Consider the following 19,693-nt stretch of genomic DNA (forward strand, 5'->3'; position numbering starts at 1 on the left):
GAACTGGTCGCCAGCCAATCGCAGGGCACATAGAAACAAAACAAACATTCACACCAACGGGAAATTTAGAGTCTTCATTCAACCTACCACGCATGTTTTTTGGGGATGTGGGAGGAAACCGGAGTGCCCGGAGAAAACCCACGCAGGCACGGGGAGAACATGCCAACTCCACACAGGCGGGGCCGGGGATTGAACCCCGGTCCTCAGAAATGTGAGGCAGATGTGCTCACCCCCACTAAAATATGTCGATCATTTAAAAATAAATAAGTAAATAAATACAATTGTAAATAAAAAAACAAAACATTCTTATATTTTTCCTCATGTCATTTATTAATGAAGACACGCACTTAATAACAGTTCATACAACGTCGCCCCCACCTGCGACCCCATTATGAGGACAGAAGTAAGCTATTTAGCTATTTACATTTTGAATTGTATAGTATAGTTGCGTGTCGATTTTGCAGGATAAATCGCTGAGTTGTTTGGCTGGATGAAAATTCATCGCAGATAAAGTAAGTAAGTAATAAGTACACAACATAAACCATACAATAGTACATAGACTATTGCGCTACAGTCAAGAGTACGCGTACCCTTGCATCTGCAATGTATTAATTCAGCCACTAGGTGGTGGTACATACAAGCAAAATCAAAACAAGAAAAGTTTACGGAAAACAGAGAAACTTTTTTTTTTTTTTTTTTTTCCCCCCCCAATTAAAAGTTTTGTTTTACGCACCGATTTTGAAGACAGTTTGTTCGCACTGAGTGCATCGAAAGAAGACTTTTAACATTATTCGTTATTTGTGAAACGAAACAACAGCGAAGCTTGGGACGAAAACAATGATCAGTTTAAAATGTGTGTTTGTCGAAAAATGTTTCGCGTTTTAGCCGACGAATTCGCTTGAAACGCGAGAGAAAAATACATTTCGGCGCTAATCAAATCAACAGGTGTCTATGCCATGACCAAACGTATGAGGACCAATAGCGAGCAAAATTGAATTTCGGACTACTTCAATTGGATTGATTCATGTGTCCGTACACATCTGGACGTGCTTTGATGAAGACGTGCCTGATTACGATTCATTTAAAAAAAAAAAATAATAATTTCCCCCTTGAAAAAGCTTGATACATTTTTATTTATTTTTTTTAATTTTGTGTAAAGTTTAATAAGTCACACGCTTATTAGTTCATTCAAATCATTTGAACCTTTTCCTGAGTTGGCCTACCTAAAGTAAAAGTGTCGTCCCCCCCCCCCCCCCTCCTCCCTCCCTCCCTCATCCTCATCGGGAGCGAGAGGGGCTTGGGGTCTTGACGTCAAGGTCAGGTGACTCCCTCCTCTGACGGGACACTTATAAGGGAAGTTTGATAAGTTGGGCTCAGTTTCTCGTCTGGTCCCAAACTTGGATGCCGACCTCTCCTCCAATTAACTTGACGGAAAGAGTCCCCGCCGGCCTCCCTGTTAACTTTCCAGGTAAGTTTCAAGCTTCAAACACTCTACTCCATTCAAAAGCAGCCTCTAAATAATCTGTAGACCCGCAAACAGAGAGCTGTAATGATTAACAAAAGTCATAGAAAGAAACCCTTGGATTTTCTTCTCAGAAAAACTGCAATCTTGCCTTCATCTTTTTGGATTTGTTGTTTTTTTTTTTGGGGGTGAGGCCACCTTAACTTTGAGTGGCACCGTAGACCACTGAACCTTCGAGTCAATCGTGTGATTTCAACCAAAGACTCCAGTCCCGGTCACTTGGCAGCTGTGAAACCACCTAAAAAAGATTTGTTCCGCTGCTGCGGGATAGCAGGAAACCTCAAACCGGGGACTTGTTTTTTTTCCCCCCATGCATATCCTGCGTCTTCTGCCCATCTGCTGTGCCGGTGGGGGGGGGGCAATTGTGTTGGATTGGTCTGTGCTGTCTCAATCATTTACCGCTAAAGCCGCTCATGGAGAAATTTGGCGGGAATCTCTGTGTTTAATAATTACAAAAGGATTTATTGTTTTGAATGTCACTTGGCACGATTGACGAGGCCTAGTGGTTGAGCATATGACCCCCCCCCCCCCCCCCATCCACAAGCATCGAGGTTGCGGGATAAGGTGCTTTTGTCTTGTCATAAAATCACTTTGGGCACATGTGGCATCAGAAAACAATTTAATTCAGTCACCACAACCAGTTATTGTCTTAAAAGTATGAATACACAGTGCAGTGAGAAAAAAAATAAATATTTGCTCCGTTTGTGCTTGACCCCCCCCCCCCCCCCCCCCCCCCCACAAAAAAAAGGATGCGAGAATGTTATTTAATGACACAATGAAAAATATTGCAAAATACTGGACCCAAAAGCAATGTTTATTCCTCTCACTATTTCTTAAAACAGATTCAAAGCCTTCAAACCTGAACTTTTTTGCTGCTAGTGTTCCTATCATTCTTAATATTCATGGATTGAAATATTGCCTTTTTCAGTATCCTTCCTTTAAAAAAAAAAAAAAAGTTGTCCTGCATGTCGCTCAGGCAATTGAATGGGAACGCACGATGGCCTTTCCCTGTGTGAAGTTGGCATCTTCTCTCCGAGCTTTTGGGTGAATTCTCCCGAACGGCGTCTAAAAACATTGGGCTGCATTTGGCCATTAAGGTTAAGACGATCGAAATCTGCCAAATTCCACGCGACCCTATATAAGTTGTAAATCAAATGCACAGATTGCGCTTGCCTTCAGACTAAGCTGTCAGCAGACAGTATGAGCAGTGCGCAAAGAAGCTCACAGCAAGGGTTTTCCGGTCTGCTCCACACACACTTTGCAATGTTACGTCGGCTTCACAGCTTTATTCCCGCGACATGTCCATGCGGGACTTGGCGGCGGGGGGGGGCGGGGGACACTGTTATTTGGCAGATTTCTTTTCGGGGTGTTCACTGAAGCTTCACGTCTGCTACATCTCATTTGTGCTTGTTCTCACGAGCGCAGAGCTTGAACTCTATGCAACGAACATACAAGTGATAAAACCCTTCCTGTGACTGAAATGTACCCGTGATTCATGGGTACGTCTCTAATCCAAAGGCTCAAGTGAAACTTTCCGCACTTTTACGTAACGTGTCACTTAATGAGTCACATTGGGCGTTAGATTGTGACATACTTGCTCCAATTTACAAGATTGTGTTTGCTCCGAGTGACCAGAATGTGTTTCCTGTGTCTGGACTCGGCGACTGAATTAGACTGTGTGCTTGTTTCATGGGGACCAATAAACTCCAACAATATACAGACGGTAGAAACGGAAACACTTGGCGTTGTAGCTACCAAATCAAGTCCAAAGTAGTCAAAATTGGAGTTTTCCTTTTCCTTTTTCATGTTCCGCTTATAGCCGACAAAGTTCTCACACGGTTGATAGTTCAAAGGAGTCCAGTGTAAATGGACTGTAAACCTTCAGTTCATATTCTCCTTCTTTTTCTCTCCATAAAATATTCTCTTAACAGCTCTCGTTGAGGCTCACCCTTCTTTTGTAAGGGAAGAACACAGAAAAAGCGAAATGAAAAAGCAGAACATGCAGAGGTAACCCTGAGACGTTAGTTTCATGACTGTGCCTCGAGAAGCATTTCCATAAAGTCTTGGTCAGATGGTGATTTGTATGACATGATGGGCGTTTGCCTCGAGATGTTCCACTGTTTTGGATTCTTGTACTTGAGCCTAAAGAAGTCTCTCAAGCACACAAACGTGTGTACAAACGAAGCGTGCTCGATGATTGGTTACCGTGCAAAATGTGTCTTGATTTGTCCAATTCTTACATGTTGATTTGTTTTATTTTTCCAGCCAAGGCTCCTTGACGATGGGTGATTGGAGTGCTCTTGGTCGTTTGTTGGATAAGGTCCAGGCCTACTCCACCGCTGGGGGGAAGGTCTGGCTATCTGTCCTCTTCATCTTCAGAATCCTGGTCCTGGGCACAGCAGTAGAATCTGCCTGGGGAGATGAGCAGTCTGCCTTCAAATGTAACACCCAACAGCCCGGTTGCGAGAACGTCTGCTATGACAAATCCTTCCCCATCTCACACGTCAGATTCTGGGTCCTCCAGATCATCTTCGTATCAACCCCTACACTACTTTATCTGGCTCATGTCTTTTATCTGAACAGGAAGGAACAGAAACTGAACAGGAAGGAGGAAGTGCTCAAAGTTGTACAAAATGACGGGGGTGATGTTGAACTCCCTCTGAAGAAAATTGAAATGAAAAAGCTCAAGTATGGTATCGATGAGCATGGCAAAGTAAAGATGAAGGGGGCACTGCTCAGAACCTATATAGTCAGCATTTTTTTCAAGTCCATGTTTGAAGTGGGCTTTCTTGTGATCCAGTGGTACATTTACGGCTTCAGCCTGTCAGCGGTCTATACCTGTGAGAGGTCTCCGTGCCCACACAGGGTGGACTGTTTCCTGTCCCGTCCCACAGAAAAGACCGTCTTCATTATCTTCATGCTGGTGGTTTCGCTGGTGTCCCTGTTGCTTAACGTCATCGAGCTCTTCTATGTGTTTTTCAAGAGGATCAAAGATCGTGTGAAGGGCCAACAGCAGCCAACTCTCTACCCTAGCGGGGGCACTTTGAGCCCAACCCCCAAGGAACTCTCCACTACCAAGTACGCTTACTATAACGGCTGCTCCTCCCCTACTGCCCCACTCTCACCGATGTCGCCCCCAGGTTACAAGTTAGCCACCGGAGAGAGGGGGACAGGCTCGTGTCGTCATTTTAACAAACAGGCCCATGAGCAGAACTGGGCCAACTATTCCACAGAGCAGAACCGCCTCGGCCAGATTGGAGGAGGAGGGAGCACTATTTCAAACTCCCATGCACAAGCCTTTGACTTCCCCGACGAAACCCACGAGCATAAGAAACTGTCCTCATCAGCAGGACACGAGATGCAACCTCTGGCACTAATGGACGCCAGGCCCTGCAGCCGGGCTAGTAGCCGGATGAGCAGCCGGGCTAGGCCGGACGACCTGGATGTGTAAACCTGGCTGGCGGCCTGAGAATCAGGAAGCAATCGCTTCGGTTTAAACAGCAGTTGGGGCTAACCTCTGTTACTGTCTATGTCATAGAGACTCGTAGTTCATCAGGAGACATTAAAACTTGTTACGTAACACTGTCAAAAGGTACACGTTGCAAATAGTTTTGGATGACTTACCATACGCTTATGTCGCCTAACCTGGCCTTAACAGAGGGCACCCGTAGAAATGGGTGAAAGGCAGAGGTGGAACACGGTGGTCAATATGATTTACTTGGCTTAACTTTATATTTTATATGAAAGAAACACTCTGTAGTTATTGCATTTTATACCAGTAGTGACCAAGGTTTGTCAGCCATGTTTCCACCGAGCAGAACAGCTCACTTTGATTCACTGTGGATCTATGGTTAAGTACTGTAGAGTAAACTATGATTTTAATAGGCGGCTAATCATACAATTGTAATATTGGCATTCCTCACGACTTTGAAAGTGTACCAAACTGAAAAACCTGTTCTGCTTGGTGGACTCACAACGGTAGTGAGTTCTGAATGTTCTGTTTCACCGTTATAACAGCCTGACTTCTTCTCGGACGATGACTTTATTACTGCTGATTGATAAAGCCTCATTCAGATATAATCATGTGTTCCAAACATGAGATGATTAAGAGTGGAAATGTAGACGATGTACTGTAAATGCCCTGTATTTTTCCATTAACAGCAAGCAATCATATGACAAATGTTAGGCACTTGGCTCCTCGTCTGCACGTATCTTGGCAAAAAAAATTGCAAAACAGGGTTTTGGGGAAATTGTTGAATATTTATTGTTTGGGATCAGATGGAAACCTACCGCTCAGATAAGGAATTGACTACTATTCAGTATTTCTTACTCACAGTCCTCATTTTACAACCCCAATTCCAATGAAGTTGGGACGTTGTGTTAAACATAAATAGAAACAGAATACAATGATTTGCAAATCATGTTCGACCTAGATTGAATTGAATACACTACAAAGACAAGGTATTTCATGTTCAAACTGAACAGCTTCAGCCGTTCAACAGTCCGGTGTCTCTGTTGTCGTATTTTATGTGATTTGGCATTGTCTTGCTGAAATAAGCAGGGGCGTCCATGAAAAAGACGTTGCTTGGATGGCAGCATACGTTACTCCAAAACCTGTATGTACCTTTCAGCATTAATGGTGCCTTCACAGATGTGTAAGTTACCCATGCCATTGGCACTAACACAGCCCCATACCATCACAGATGCTGGCTTTTGAACTTTGCGTCCATAACAGTCTGGACTCGTCGGACCACAGAACACTTTTCCACTTTTCATCAGTCCATCTTACATGAGTTCAGGCCCAGAGAAGCCGGCGGCGTTTCTGGGTGTTGTTGATAAATGGCTTTCGCTTTTCAAGTTGCACTTACGGATGTAGCGCCGAACTGTATTTACTGACATTGGGTTTCTGAAGTGTTCCTGAGCCCATATGTTTTTGACGCAGTGATCGAAGGTCACGGGCATTCAAGGTTGGTTTTCGGCCTCGCCGCTCACATGCAGTGATTTCTCCAGATTCTCTGAACCTTTTCATGATATAATGGACCGTCGATGATGAAATCCCTAAATTCCTAGCAAATGTACGTTGAGGAACATTGTCCTTAAACTGTTGGACTGTTTTCTCACGCACTTGTTCACAAAGAGGTGAACCTCCCCTCCATCTTTGCTTGTGAATGGCTGAGCGATTCAGGGAAGCTCCTTTTCTAGCCAATCATGGCACCCACCTGTTCCCAATGAGCCTGCTCACCTGTGGGATGTTCCAAACAGGTGTTTGATGAGCATTCCGCAACCTTTTTTGCCACCCGTCCCAGCTTCTTTGGAACGTGTTGCAGCCATCAAATTCCAAGTTAATGAATATTTGCTAGAAACCATCACGTTTATCAGTTTGAACATGAAATATCTTGTCTTTGTCGTGCGTTCAATGAAATATAGGTTGAACCTGCTTTGCAAATCATTGTATTCTGTGTTTATTTATGTTTAACACGACGTCGCAACTTCATTGGAATTGGGGTTGCACTTCAAATCCCCACAAGCTGTATATTTATTGGCCATTTCCACAGTTAGTCTGGATTGTTTTTTTTTTGTCCTGATAAACTTTGAATTTATGTGGTGTTTCATTCTGTGGATTTATCTGTCTTTTCTTAAAGGAACGAGTGGCAGGATTGACAGCTCAGGCTGTTGTCACAGCAGTGTTCATATGTGAGTTGTATCGGTGGGTAAAGTCATTGATTCCTTTTTCATATTTTGTGGGAGGTAGGGAGACAGCAGAAAGATGATTTTTTTTTTTCTTACATATTTGAGTGAATGATTTTGTTAGCGTTTTTCGTCTCTCAGACTCGCTGTCGGCGTCGCTGCTTGAGGAATAGTTAGTAGTGTAAATCAAGCTAACTGTCGCAATGAAAATGTGAGTTTTTAGAAGACTTATTATAGAGCTAGACTAATATTTAGTCAGTTATATTAAAACACATGTCAATGTAGCTCCACAACTACAAAACATTAGAATCTCAATTTGTGCTTTACAAATAAGTCAATGCATCGTTCTGTCGGTACTTACATGTTATGGATCTTTCAGCTACAACGGCATTTGCACTGAGATCTACTGTAGGTAAATGTATGTTAATATGATGCATCCACAACATGAGAAGAGTTCTCTTATATAAATGTTCCTAATTTAATTTATAAAACAGAAATCACTACAGTGCATAATATGAGACATCCGACTGCTCGTTTATTTGTTAATAATCCACTGACAGAAGAGGAGCAATAGTCATTTTTTTTTTACAGTAGTTCAGACAATGCTAGTCCATGTACAGTGTACGTGCATGATGGCAAAGCAAACACTCATTCGTTGTATCTGTGAAAAATATTCTAACCAATAAATGTTTCTGCATTCTTAATGGTCGGATTGATTGTCTTATTGTTTCTCATTTTGCCGCCGAAGCCATCTTTTAGTTGACACCATGTGCCCTATTGGTTGGTTGTCAATCACATGGTAAAAAGTTTGTTATAATACAGCATGGAACCTCGGTTCATGAACACACGGATGAATGAACATAAACAGAACCAACATTTTGCCGCGGTCCATGCGCTATTTTGGGTTCACGGACAGTCTTGGCATTGACACGGAACCTTCAGCTGTACTTTGAGGAGAGGCAGCATGGAAAATGGATGGACGGAATGAAACCAAGAGCCTTCATTTGCACTTGTGCCCCAGCTTTGCATGTCGGCCATCAGTATTTCAAATGCATTTTAGGTCTCCTGTTACGTACAAACGTACGTGTTGTGGGACTGCATGAAGAAAACCTCCAGCCAGGGTCAGGTATCCGTTTGCAAATTGCAGGGAAATTGCACATTGGTGGTTCATTTGACGTCACTGCCTCCAATGATTTCCTCTAACTGGCATATGCTGACTGACTCCATGCTAGCTTGCTCTTGCGCCATTTCATTAAATACTACAACTTGTCAACAGCGGTAAAATACTCGTTTTATTTAAGATCCATTTCCCATGCCCAATTTGAAAACACTGTTCCTTTGTGCTGACCATTCTACCTTCATTACAGCTTCATTTTTTCTGCCATATTTTTGAAGAACATTATCAGTATTGCATCTTTCCTGACATTCATACATCACCACGTCTCTCAATTTATTATTTGTTTTCATTTGATTTTATTTGTACGAACATTAATGGAGATATTGCGTCATATCCTACAAACAGAGGAAACTATCCAAATAAGTCTGGCAAGGCTGCCCAACACCACATAAACCAAGTCATGATCCACAAAAAAAAAAAGGAGCACAATAAGGCTTCAGGTATTCAGCCCTGAGCATTACTCTAGCTTTGATAAAAGCTTCCGAGAGATGTAGTTAAAAAATTGAGAACGCCAAAGGACACGGCTCTTTTTCACTTCTCCAAGTTCACCCATTTAATCTTTCCACAGCACTAAATCGAACCACATGTTTTTCAGACCGGAGCTACAGCACGAAGACCATAGTCCACCAGAGTTAGAAAGGTAGAGGGGCAAATGGGCGATTTGAAATTGTCAATAATAATCCATCCATTCCATCGACACCACTTATCCTATTCAGGGTCACGTGGTGCTGGAGCCTATCCCAGCTGAACCCCCACGCTGCCTGCACCGAATGTACCGCGACGCCATCAGCGACCTGTCACTAATAATGTCTTCGATAAATAGGCCTAACAATACATTTTACACACACGTCAACACTAGACATGTTATATAATTATTATAGCTCATTCAAGACGGAAAGTTCACCTCTATTCAATTCAATGTGTAAACTTCTAACGTGGCGGTGGACGTTAGTTTTGGTTTGCTTTAGCTAAGACAAATTAAAAAAATATTCATAGTCAGTGTGACAGGACGCGTAAGGAACCACCAAATTCCATCATTCTCACAGGCTTTCCCAGAAACCAACTGGAAGCTTTCCCAGCGCTCCGATAAATCAAAGGGTCACCGCTAATGTTGATTTCTGCAATGTCATCCCCGTGACGAAGTCAAAGTGTCAGCCCGAAATAGTCCATATTGGCTTGAAATAGGACATCCAACTGTGATGTATGAGTTACACGCACGCACGCGCACACACATATATATATATATATATATATATATAGTGTTGCCACAGTTAACCTTGAAAAAGTAACTTATCCATACAAATCAAATACACTTTTCACTAAGGAAAATAACACAAATAGTGTGGCGACAGTGAAATCGTGCATTTCTTTGCACTTTTATGGTAATGCGCCGTCATTGTGCATTCTAGAATCAACAATCACTTCCCAATCGCTTTCTTCTATTCGTTGGCAAAAAAGAAAATGCTTCAACACATTTGGTCTGCTCTTTGTTTGAATGACCAGCTACACTGAATGACTTTTTGGCGAGAGACACTGATGATGCAAAAGTAACTATTGTTAGATAGAAGAAGTAACTGTAGTCGAATTACTTTCCTGGGACTTCGCTCGTTACTCAAAATGGCGGATTTATGGAGTAAAGCGAAATGCGTTACTTTGTTACCGGCATCACTCCACACACACACACACATTTTACATACAACCGTTAGTGTATACACACACACACACCAACGGGAGCACTTAAAATATGACAATAAACTGAGAATTATAAATGTAGCCCTATGGGGGGCACAAGCCAGTGCAAACTGTAGGCCCAAGCCCGGATAAATGCAGAGGGTTGCGTCAGGAAGGGCCAGCTTAATATTTTGCCAAACAAATATGAGCGTTCATCCAAAGAATTCCATACCGGATGGGTCGTGGCCCAGGTTAACAACGTCCGCCACCGGCGCCGTCAAACTGCAGGGCGCCGGTGGAAATTCAGCTAATGTGGGTCGAAGTCGAAGAAGAAGAAGAGGTGGAACGCGGGTTCTTCGGCAGAAAGAGAAGAGGAAAGCACAGAGCCTAGAACTGAATGTGGGGACTTTGAATGTTGGGACTATGACAGGAAAATCTTGGGAGTTGGTTGACATGATGATTAGGAGAAAGGTTGATGTATTGTGTGTCCAGGAGACCAGGTGGAAAGGCAGTAAGGCTAGAAGTTTAGGGGCTGGGTTTAAATGATTTTACCATCGTCTAGATGGTAAGAGATATGGAGTTGGGGTTATTTTAAAAGAAGAGTTGGCTAAGAATGTCTTGGAGGTGAAAAGAGTATCAGATCGAGGGATGAGGCTGAAACTTCAAATTGAGGGTGTTATGTATAATGTGATTAGGGGTGATGAAGAAGTGATGGGTAAGTACGGCATCCAGGAAAGGAACTTGGAGGGACAGATTGTGGAAGACTTTGCAAAAAGGATGCAAATGGCTGTAGTAAACACTTTCTTCCAGAAGAGGCAGAAACATAGGGTGACATACAAGAGCGGAGGTAGAAGCACGCAGGTGAATTACATCTTGTGCAGACGGTGTAAGGTAGTGGTAGGGGAGAGTGTAGACAGCATAGGATGGTGGTGTGTAAGATGACTCTGGTGGTGGGGAGGAATATTAGGAAGACAAAGGCAGAGCAGAGAACCATGTGGTGGAAGCTGAGACAGGACGAGTGTTGTGCAGCTTTTCGGGAAGAGGTGAGGCAGGCTCTCGGTGGACGGGAGGAGCTTCCAGAAGACTGGACCACTGCAGCCAAGGTGATCAGAGAGGCAGGCAGGAGAGTACTTGATGTATCTTCTGGCAGGAAAGGAGAGAAGGAGACTTGGTGGTGGAACCTCACAGTACAGGAAATCATACAAGGAAAAAGGTCAGCTAAGAAGAAGTGGGACACTGAGAGGACTGAGGAGAGGCAAAAGGAATACATTGAGATGCGACATAGGCCAAAGGTAGAGGTGGCAAAGGCCAAACAAGAGGCATATGATGACATGTATGCCAGGTTGGACACGAACGAAAGAGAAAAGGATCTATACAGGTTGGCCAGACAGAGGGATAGAGATGGAAATATGTTGACTGGTGCCAGTAGTGTGCTAGATGGAAAGATGGAAAGAATACTTCAAGGAGTAGATGAATGAGGAAAATGATAGAGAAGGGAGAGTAGAAGAGGCAAGTGTGGTGGACCAGGAAGTGGCAATGATTAGTAAGGGGGAAGTTAGAAAGGCATTAAAGAGGATGAAAAATGGAAAGGCAGTTGGTCCTGATGACATTCCTGTGGAGGTATGGAAGCATCTAGGAGAGGTGGCTGTGGAGTTTTTGACCAGCTTGTTCAATAGAATTCTAGTGCGTGAGAAGATGCCTGAGGAATGGAGGAAAAGTGTGCTGGTGCCCATTTTTCAGAACAAGGGTGATGTGCAGAGCTGTGGGAACTATAGAGGAATAAAGTTGATGAGTTATACAATGAAGTTATGGGAAAGAGTAGTGGAGGCTAGACTCCGGACAGAAGTGAGTATTTGCGAGCAACAGTATGGTTTCATGCCTAGAAAGAGTACCACAGATGCATTATTTGCCTTGAGGATGTTGATGGAAAAGTACAGAGAAGGTCAGAAGGAGCTACATTGTTGGCAGAAGGAGCTGGCAGTTTTTCAGCAACACTGATCTTCTTGAAACTTGTTTACCTGTGTGACATTTTTAACCCGCTCAATAAACATGATCCCTCCCTTCAAGGGAAAGTGAACACTGTTTTCAAGTTGTCAGATAATATGCATGTCAGAATATGCTTCAAAGCCAAACTGGTATTATGGACACAGAGAGTGAACACAGGGATTTATTTATTTATTTATTTGTTTGTTTGTTTGTTTTTAGATTTTTACATAGTCGCAGGGATTGCAGAAGAGATTGAATTCAGAAGAGACTGAATTCTGAAAGTTTGTGGGTTTGATGCTTGGCCACCGTGACCATGTCCAAGTATCTTTGAGCAAGATACTGAACCCCCAGTTGCTCCTGATTCTGCGTCATCAGTAGGTGAACGAGGAGACAGTGTTAGAGTGCTCTCAGTACCTTAGGTAGATAAACGTATTTAAAAGAGCATTTACCTTTTCCCAGGGCTCCCACTGAGTCTGCATTATGGTGACTTGATATTATACTGTCGAATCATTGTAATTGCCCGATATAAAGTGTGATTGTTGCAGACTACATACGATGAACTGACAAAGGTTTTTGTTTTTGGAACTTCCAAACCACTACCTGGTCTGGAAAATCTTTATGCATGAAACTTATCTGGTACAAAAAAGGTTGTGGACCACTGCTCTAGAATATTTTTGGAGACAATCGGTTTGGTTCTTCCTCAACCTAAAAGGTCAATTGTAATGGATTATCTGCTCCATGTTTGCTCCACCTCCAGTTATGCGACGGCAGTGGGCTACACAAAAGCATGACAAAGAAGCAGAATGAGCGAACTGAACAGTATTGTAGCAAATTAATGGCGAGATGTTGCGCAACACTGTGACATAAGCAGTTAGCCAATTGGCAGTGAGTCGTGAGCAGCAACGACTGCCACCGTCTTTTTCCCTTGTTGTGGCACCTAATTTTTGTCATCGCATCTAATTATCAGATTAACGGATGCCTTGTTGCTGTGTAAAAACACACAGCTCTTTGTAAATGCCTGCTGTACTGTTATATCTGTGATGCAGAAATTTGGTGAATGTCTGTATGAAAGGTTATCCACTTCCCTCATTACTGCCCGTTTGTGCATGTGGGTATTTCTTGTTTATATATTCGAATCCTGTTCAAATTACATATTGTACTGTTAGAGTGATGGGCACGGGAGTTCTTTTGAGTGTACTGAATCACGAGAATCATCCATCCATTTTCTGAGCCGCTTATCCTCACAAGGGTCGCGGGAGTGCTGGAGCCTATCACAGCTATCATCGGGCAGGAGGCAGGGTACACCCTGAACTGGTTGCCAGCCAATCGCAGGGCACCTATAAACAAAACAACCATTCGCACTCACATTCACACCTGCGGGCAATTTAGAGTCATCAATTAACCTACCATGCATGTTTTGGGATATTTGTCTAATTAGACGATATACTCATCTTCTTCCGCTCTCCCGAGGAGCACCAACAACATGTCCACCAAGTCCTACAAAGCCTACTCAAGAACTGCCTCTTTGTGAAACCAGAAAAGTGTGAATTCCATCCCTCCTTTGTACACTTCCTGAGATACATCAAGGACAGTTACAACCATTCCGCCATCCATTTTCTTTACCGCTTTTCCTCACCAGGGTCGCGGGCTGTTGGAGCCTCTCCCAGCTATCTTTTGGGCGAGAGGCAGGGTACACCCTGAACTAGTTGCCAGCCAATCGCAGGGCACATAGAAACAAACAACCATACGCACTCACACTCACACCTACGGGCAATTTAGAGTCTTCAATCAACGTACCACGCATTTTTTTGAGATGTGGGGGGAAACCGGAGTGCCCGCAGAAAACCCACCCAGGCACGGGGAGAACATGCAAACTCCACACAGTCGGGGCCGGGATTTGAACCCCGGTCCCCAGAACTGTGGGGCAGATGTGTTAACCAGTTTCACACCGTGCCCCAGTTTCAACCATCCATCCATCCATCCATTTTCAACACCGTTTATCCTAGTTAGGGTCGCGGGACGCTGGAGCCTATCCCAGCTGACTTCGGGCGAAAGGCGGACTACACCCTGAACTGGTCGCCAGTCAGTCGCAGGGCACATATTGACAAGGACAACCATTCGCACTCACATTCACACCGTCACTGAGTGGGAACTGAACCCACGCTGCCTGCACCAAAGTCACGCGAGTGTACCACTACACCATCAGTGACCCAGTTTCAACCAAAAATCCAAGCAGTCATCAACTGGCCCATTCCCTCCACCCGCAAAGAGCTGCAACGTTTCATAGACTTCGCAAACTTCTACTGTTGATTCAGCCGCAATTATAGCAAAGTGGCCGTTCCTCTCACCAGTCTCACCACCAGCTGTCCATTTCATTGGACCCCTGCTGCATCCCAAGCATTTGAACGCCTTAGCTTTGCACCAGTGCCTCCATCCTGAGACACGCCGACCCCTCCCTCCAGTTTGTTGTGTAGGTCAACGCCTCTGACACTGGAGCTGGGGCCGTCCTCTTTCAGCGGGACCCCGAATGCCAAACATTACATCCTTGTGCCTTCTTTTCCCGTCGCCTTTCCCCATCCGAACGGAATTACGATGTGGGGAACCGTGAGCAGCCGGCCATCGTCTGGGCCTTGGAAGATTGGAGGCATTGGCTGAAGGGGACCGTTTCTCCGTTCGTCATATGGACTGATCACAAAAACCTCGCCTATGTCCATTCGGCCAAACGTTTGACAAGCTCGTTGGGCCCTAATTCTCAGCCGCTTCAACTTTAGCCTCTCCTTCCGTCGTGGTTCCCTCAACTGCAAGCCTGACGCCCTCTCGAGCATTTATTCACCCCCCTCTAGCCCAGTGGAACCAGAACCCACCATTCATTCCTCCTACTTCGTTGGGGCAGCCACTTGGGAGATTGAACAGGTGGTAAAAAAAAAGGCTAAGAGAACCCAACTGGATCCCAAGACTGGACCTCCTGACCGACTTTTCGTACCCAATTTGGCACGCTCTGATGTTCTTCAGTGGGCCCACAATTCAAAACTTACCTGTCATCCCAGAATCACCCGTACCATCCAGTTCATACAACAACACTTCTGGTGGCCCAGCCTGGTTAAAGACACCCGGGAGTTCGTCCAAGCCTGCTCCATCTGTGCCCAAGGAAAGACTTCACATCTGCCCCCAGCTGGTGTGCTGCGGCCCTAACCCATCCCGAGCCGCCCTTGGTCCCACATCGCCCTGGACTTCATTACCAGCCTACCCCCCTCTGAAGGTAACACCATCATTCTTACTATAATTGGTCGTTTCTCCATGTGTGTCCATTACGTACCCCTTCCCAAGTTACCCTCTGCCTTTGAAACCGCTAATCTCCTAGTCCTTCACATGTTTAAGATCCACGGTATCTTTTCGAACGAGAGAGAGAGAGAGAAAGAGAGAGAGAGAGAGAGAGAGAGAGAGAGAAAAGTTGGGATTTTGTGTGAAGCTAGTAATTTCCCCAAAATTATTAGGCACTAATATTGTACATTCTAGCAACGCTTGTGCTGTGCTCACGATCATAGATCAGTTGGTCGGTGGGGATGGTCTTTCTCCGGACATCTCAGGAGGAAAATGAAGCAGGTTTGGTGGAAGAAGAAAAAGGATGCGGAAAAATAAAACAAAAACAGGCGGGAGAAGAAAAGGGAAGTGATTCGTCAGGCTTCGTTGGGCGGACATGACCGTCTCTCTCCGTGCCGGTTTTCGAGATCCGCTAGCAAGTTCAGAGAACTCACGTTTGGCTGGGAGCGTGTCTGGTACTCAGCAGCAACTGTTCTGGATGCTTAGCAAGGGTGAGCCACGGAGGCTAGGAAGCCAGGTCTCCATCCCCAAGACTCGCGTTTACTGAGCCGGGTTTGAACAAAGAACGGGGGACGGGGGAGGGGCGGTGGTCACCCAAAGCAAGCCAGAGGAAAAACAAAAAAAGAGAAGGGAGAGGCGCGAGTCAGAGGTTAAATACCAAGGAGGCGGGTACAAGAGGACGGAGGGAACCGGACAAGACCACGCCCATCGACTTGAAGTTAGTCTACAAATTTTGCCATAAAAGTGGTGTAAAAATCATATCTTCATATAAATTACTCCCAACTTTGTACTCTTACTCATAGATCAAGCATATAGATTGATTGTTTAAACTTTAGTCTTGGCAAATCAACTGCTTATGGTTCAATCACATTTCATGCTTTTTGGGCTTCAAATCAAGACAACAGTTCTCAAAGTCTTGCACCTTTAAAGTTGACACACTGACACAGACATCACGGCGTACATTTGGAATATTTCTGCAGAGTTTGTGAAATATCAAAACAGACATTTTAGCTTCAGTTAAAAACAACCCTAAATGGAAGTCCACGGGTGGCAGAACTCTCAAACGCCAGTGGGTGGCGCCTTGTTTGAATATTAAGCAAATAGTTCGTTGCTGTATTTGCGTCCCGTTCTCGATCTGTCCCAGCTTGGTCTTCTCGGAGAGAGGGTCGCTATCTTCAGAAGAAGGAAAGGAGTCTTTTGAATTTGATGGGAAGCTGCTAATTAGGTTAAGGTCCAGCAGGCGGACGCCAGGCGTCCTTTTAGTGGCCGTCTCACAGCAGGGTGGCTTGGACGAATGCAGTTTATGAAGTTGTGGGGGAGTCAATGTGGCCTCTCAGGTTGTGCGAGCATGTCCGCTACAATAGATATGCTGCGACCAGTCTAATTCAGGGGTAAAAGTACAGAGGACCCCCTCCGTGGTTGAATTTGACCCGACGAGCATTCATCAAGAGTCGCAATAATTAAGCTGATTTTCCTACAAAAACCCGCCCCAAACAAACAAACATTTGATCTATTTTGAAATAATTTCACTTATAACTGGTTGTCTGATTGAATATTAATACAATTAAATACATATACATTCAACAATGTTTTGTTTATTTTAATGAATGATTGGTTATTTAAATTCATTTAGGTTCATTTTAAAATTAGTAAAAAACATTTAATTTGTCAAATTAATCCATCCATCCATTTTTTGAGCCGCTTCTCCTCACGAGGGTCGCGGGCGTGCTGGAGCTAATATCGGGCAGGAGGCGGGCTACACCCTGAACTGGTTGCCAGCCAATCGCAAGGCACATACAAACAAACAACCATCCGCACTCACATTCAATTACACAGGGCAATTTAGAGTTGTCAGTTATCCTACCATGCATGTTTATGGGATGTGGGAGGAAACCGGAGTGCCCGGAGAAAACCCACGCAGGCACGGGGAGACCATGCAAACTCCACACAGGCGGGGCCGGTCCTCAGAACTGTGAGCCAGACGCCCTAACCAGTCGCCCTACCGTGCCGCCTCATTTGTAAAATTTTAATTCATTATTCATGATGATTTTATTCATGATTTACTGATTTAAAATTCATTTTGGTTAATTCATTTATTGTAAATAAAATAAAACAGAATATTTGGGATTTTCTGTTTTACATTTACTGTATCGTCACATACACATAGAGACTTACATTTGGGTCTACAAATCAATGACACAAATAAAGGTGTACCCATAAACAAAATTGTGTTAAATAAAAAAGTGTTGAATATTAAATAAATATATACTTTATTAATAAATGTAAATTAGTACGACTAAAATTTTAGTGAGGCGCAATCATGGCCGAGCAAAATACTATATTCCCTTGATTTCATTAAACTGCTTCCAAGTACGCTTTTAAATACCTGATTGCACCTCCCGTAAATGAAAATCAGATATTATTCAAAAATATATTCCTATATGCTGCAATTTAACGTGCAATGACAGTAAATGTTAAGTCACTGCATTTAATAGTGTTGCATTGAAACTTCCTCTCCAACACGGAGGTCTGGTATGGTACGCACACACACACACACACACACACATTTTTATATACACATAACTCCACTTGAGTAATTCAGTAGTAGAAGCAGCACAATGATGCGGTTCAAGTAGTTCAGTGTAGTTCAAGCACAGGTTACCGGTAAATACTGTAATACTGTGCCAAACGTGTCTGTATGTGAACATTCGATTCTCCAAAGGTCACACGTACATATCAGTGTGCTTCACCATCCCGGCCTGAAAGGCGACTATTTACTGGGTTGTCTTTATCATTTTCACCCACTCAAGTTTCTGCATTTTTGCATGTTTGACAAATACTGAAACACGATAGTAAATGTACTGTTTATTTATGTAACTTTGTTTCCGATTGGGAAAGACCACAGCATTTGCATGTTTCATTCTTTGGGGGAAATGAAAAAAAAAAGAGAATATGATGAACGATGAATCAATAATTGCCCTGAGAAATAGTGGAAAGGAACCTCATAAATATTTCGTTTTATATATATATATATAACTGGTGGCTGGGCCTGCACCCACGGGGCTCGGCCGAGCACAGCCCGAAAAGGCAACGTGGATCCCCCTTCCCATGGGCTAATCACCTGTGGGAGGGACCAAAGGGGTCAGGTGCAATGTGAGCTGGACGGCGGCCGAAGGCAGGCACCTTGGCGTTCTGATCCTCGACTACAGAAGCTAGCTCTAGGGATGTGGAACGACACCTCTCTGGCAGAGAAACAGCCTCAGCTGGTATGCGAGGTTGAGAAACGCTGACTGGATCAAGTCGGGGTCGCCTCGACACACATCCGGTACATCTCTTCATGAGAGGGGTTGTACTCTCTTCCACTCTGGAGTTCCCCACATTGATAGGCGCCGAGTAGGTGTGGGCATACTGATTGCCCCAAGTCTTGGTGTCAGTACTTTGGGGTTCACCCCAGTGGACGAGAGGGTAGCCTCCCGCTACCTCGGGTGGTGGGGGACGGGTCCTGACTGTTGTTTGTGCCTATGCACCAAATAACAGTTCAGAGTACTCACCCTTTTTGGAGTCCTTGGAGGGGGTGCTGGAGAGTGCCCCTGCTGGGGACTCCCTTGTTCTTCTGGGGGATTCCAATGCTCACGTAGGCAATTATCTTTGTTATTGTGTGTTTATGTTACCAATAGTTTGTTGAATGCATATGTTATTTAACATTTATTCTTATTTCACATTTATGGTTGATTGATGGCACAATGGCACTATGTAATTATCAAACCGTGAGTGTAGGGTGTGTGTAATAAAATGAGCTCCCAGTCAATTGATCGTGATTGGACTGTTCTGTTTGTCTTCGAAGATGTTTCGCCTCTCATCCGAGCAGGCTTCATCAGTTCATACAACAAGATGCCAGTGTTTGTGTGGAAGACTCAACTATTTATGCTCCATCATTCTTTTGGAATGCAGAAAAGGGGGATTGCTGCTAAGCCGCCTGGCTCAGAGGCCATTGTCAGTCCACCAGAGTCATTGGGGGGAAACTCCCTCATTGATATTCCATTCAGTTGTGAAGTGGTCGTGGAGTTACCTAACGCTCGAGGAGGCCGTGCTGTTTGTTGGAGGCAGAATTTTAGAGTTTCTTTGGCATGACAAAAGGACGGCATTGTGAGTCGGCGATAAGTGATGTCGTAAATATTCAGTGATGGTTTTTCCACCTTTGTGTCTATGGCCTTTCTCACCCCTCTTTCAAACCGTCTGTCTTCCCTGTTCAGAATATACACAGTGTTGTCCTCAAAAGAGTGCTGTTTCACTTGGAGGTGCAGGTAGATAGCTGAGTCTTGATCGGA

General features: G+C 44.2%; 3 protein-coding genes across 3 annotated transcripts in view; 1 reads left to right on the forward strand and 2 right to left on the reverse strand.

The window, feature by feature from the left end:
* The window catches only part of LOC133468302 (gap junction Cx32.2 protein-like), a 69,418-nt gene that overhangs the window by 10,066 nt on the left and 39,659 nt on the right, over positions 1-19,693 (reverse strand). The gene's annotated exons all lie outside the window — the stretch shown is intronic.
* Positions 1-19,693, reverse strand: part of mcm9 (minichromosome maintenance 9 homologous recombination repair factor) — a 138,078-nt gene that overhangs the window by 8,233 nt on the left and 110,152 nt on the right. The window lies entirely within an intron of this gene.
* gja1b (gap junction protein alpha 1b) lies at positions 1,325-7,914 on the forward strand. Its single transcript, XM_061754312.1, has 2 exons — positions 1,325-1,468; positions 3,788-7,914. The coding sequence occupies exon 2, from the start codon at positions 3,804-3,806 to the stop codon at positions 4,971-4,973; it is 1,170 nt and encodes a 389-aa protein (XP_061610296.1). The 5' UTR covers positions 1,325-1,468; positions 3,788-3,803; the 3' UTR covers positions 4,974-7,914.

The sequence above is a fragment of the Phyllopteryx taeniolatus genome, chromosome 18, assembly GCF_024500385.1.
Source record: "Phyllopteryx taeniolatus isolate TA_2022b chromosome 18, UOR_Ptae_1.2, whole genome shotgun sequence".
Classification (NCBI taxonomy): Eukaryota; Metazoa; Chordata; class Actinopteri; order Syngnathiformes; family Syngnathidae; genus Phyllopteryx; species Phyllopteryx taeniolatus.